Genomic DNA, 2169 nt, shown 5'->3' with positions numbered 1-2169 from the left:
CAACGATCAGGTATATTAATAAGTTTCTTCTTGCAATTAATTTCTTGTCTACGTGTATTCCATGTGATGTTGCGAATATAATGTGTGTCATGAACACGTTTTCTTTCAACAAGCCACTCTTAGGCGAGTCGACGGATGTTAGTGTGTGCACGCTGAACTTGATCTCACTGGCTTGTTGGGATTATTTCATTGAATGAATGATTTGATGGCGGTGAAATGGAGGAAATAGAATCGTCATTGATACATATAGAGCAAGGTTGGAAAGTAAATGCAGATCTCGTTTCTGTAATTACCCAAAAGGAAATCGTCATCGCGCGTTTTTAATTTGGGAATAACCTATTAAACAAGTAAAATTCTTTTATGACACATTTGGTCTAACGTATCTCGAGATTGAACAACTTCGTTCAGCACTCGAGAATCCTAGAATATTTTTAAATTGATTCCTTGCCGAAAGAGAAATGGGAATTCGCTAAAAAAATCTCGAGAATTCTCGAGACGGGTTCCTCGAGCAGAATCGCCATACTCGCGGCAACTCGATTCGATTCACGACGTTTAATTGATCCCAACCCCCCGAGCTGGCTCGTTAAAGCGACCGGAATTCCTGCGGGGCAATCTGTTCATACATGGCGTTCAACGAGCAACGATTAATGACAGATTAAGAAAAAAAAAACGTCACGCTATTCTGTCACGTAACGCAATCAGTTCTCATTAGATCCGTGACGTCGTGACGTAGATTCGCCTGGTCCTGGATCATGGGAAGCCCCGTGCCGTTCGAACACCCCATGGGGGAGACTTCCTCTTTACCATTACGCAATTACAACACTTCCTTCGAAACTGATATTTGTTTGAAGGCTGCATTGCCCAGAAGGACTGCAAATATCATATATCGTTAGAGAACGTGTCGTATCTCCGGTGTTTTCAATTGTTTGTTCAAGTGAAAATGCGGTTAAAACAACAATAACTTCAACAGACCCGAGTGGTCTGTGCGAAGATACTCAAATGTTGCGAAACATTTGCGAATCATTGACCTACTGGCCACGGTTGCAGGTGATGACACTCTTATTAAAGAATCAGAAGATAAATAAACTCGTTCAAAATGTTGAACGAATACAAAAATGTATAAAATATTCAAGATGAAATACTTGTTAGACTGTTTAGAAGATAAGACATACTTTTATTTAAAGTCTCAATTTTCAATCTTTTCAATGTTTTCTCTAAATCTGAGTATATGAAAATATGAAGGTATTTAGGTTTATTTAGGTAGAATGAAGGTTTATTAGGTTGTTCAGAAAGTTTGTGCCAATTTCTAAGAAAAATTCAAAAACACATTTGACTTTTAATGTATATTTATTGAATTACATAGGTGCCATTTTGTTCCACAACCATTCCACTTTTTAAGGGATGTATACATGTTATTTGTTTTCAACCACTTCGATATATTCAGACCTGTACCACCTACCAAAAATCGACATGGACTTTGCGGACAACCCGATACATAAACATCCGCTTATTTTTTAATGAATCTCTCTGCTTGCAGATGCTCGCGATTCTGTTGATACTGATGCCAACGCTTTGGCACGCTGCAGCTCAGTCCAGCGTGTTGGTAGCGGACACCACCATGTCCAGAATGGTGGAACTGATCGCAGACGCGCCATTCTGTGCTCTATACACCGATCGTGGCGTCATACAAAGCATGGTCCTCAGCGCAGACCCAAAGAAAGTCCGTCAAATGTCCAGCAATCTCGTCGCAGACCTTGTAGAAACTTGCAAAGCCTCTCGCGATAAGGGAAAAGTATGTTTTCGATCCTTCAGTAAGAGCTTCGCCAAACCTTCAACTTCTTCTCTAATTATAGAAGCTATTATTCAATCATCTCATTCAAACATTACGGTATTGTCTGCTCCACTTCTATTCCACTCTTGAACTGGAAACGAAACATAAAAGATAAAATACATTGTCATCATGAACAGTGTTCTACTGTTTCATAGCGAAGTAACTCGGGATTGGACTCAAATCGACATCAACCTTGCAATACAATATGTTTTCCATCACACCAATAACAGTTTCATTACGTCATCTTTGTTTCGTTTGCAGTTATTATTCTTGGACAACCGCAAAACTACATGAAAATTTACTTTATCAGAACCAAAAACCAGGAGGAGGCCTGATAT

At 39.4% G+C, this 2169-nt stretch overlaps 1 protein-coding gene across 3 annotated transcripts in view; it reads left to right on the top strand.

Moving 5' to 3' along the window:
• Window positions 1-2169, top strand: part of LOC128880115 (acidic phospholipase A2 PA4) — an 11047-nt gene that overhangs the window by 4596 nt on the left and 4282 nt on the right. For all 3 annotated transcript variants that reach the window (XM_054129835.1, XM_054129836.1, XM_054129837.1), the window contains one exon: window positions 1538-1792. In XM_054129835.1, the coding sequence (XP_053985810.1) occupies window positions 1538-1792 (255 nt within the window). The remainder of the gene's footprint in view (window positions 1-1537; window positions 1793-2169) is intronic.

Source organism: Hylaeus volcanicus, chromosome 7, assembly GCF_026283585.1.
Source record: "Hylaeus volcanicus isolate JK05 chromosome 7, UHH_iyHylVolc1.0_haploid, whole genome shotgun sequence".
NCBI lineage: Eukaryota > Metazoa > Arthropoda > Insecta > Hymenoptera > Colletidae > Hylaeus > Hylaeus volcanicus.
Note: the sequence above shows the minus strand (reverse complement) of the source record. Positions and strands in the feature narration are given on the sequence as shown.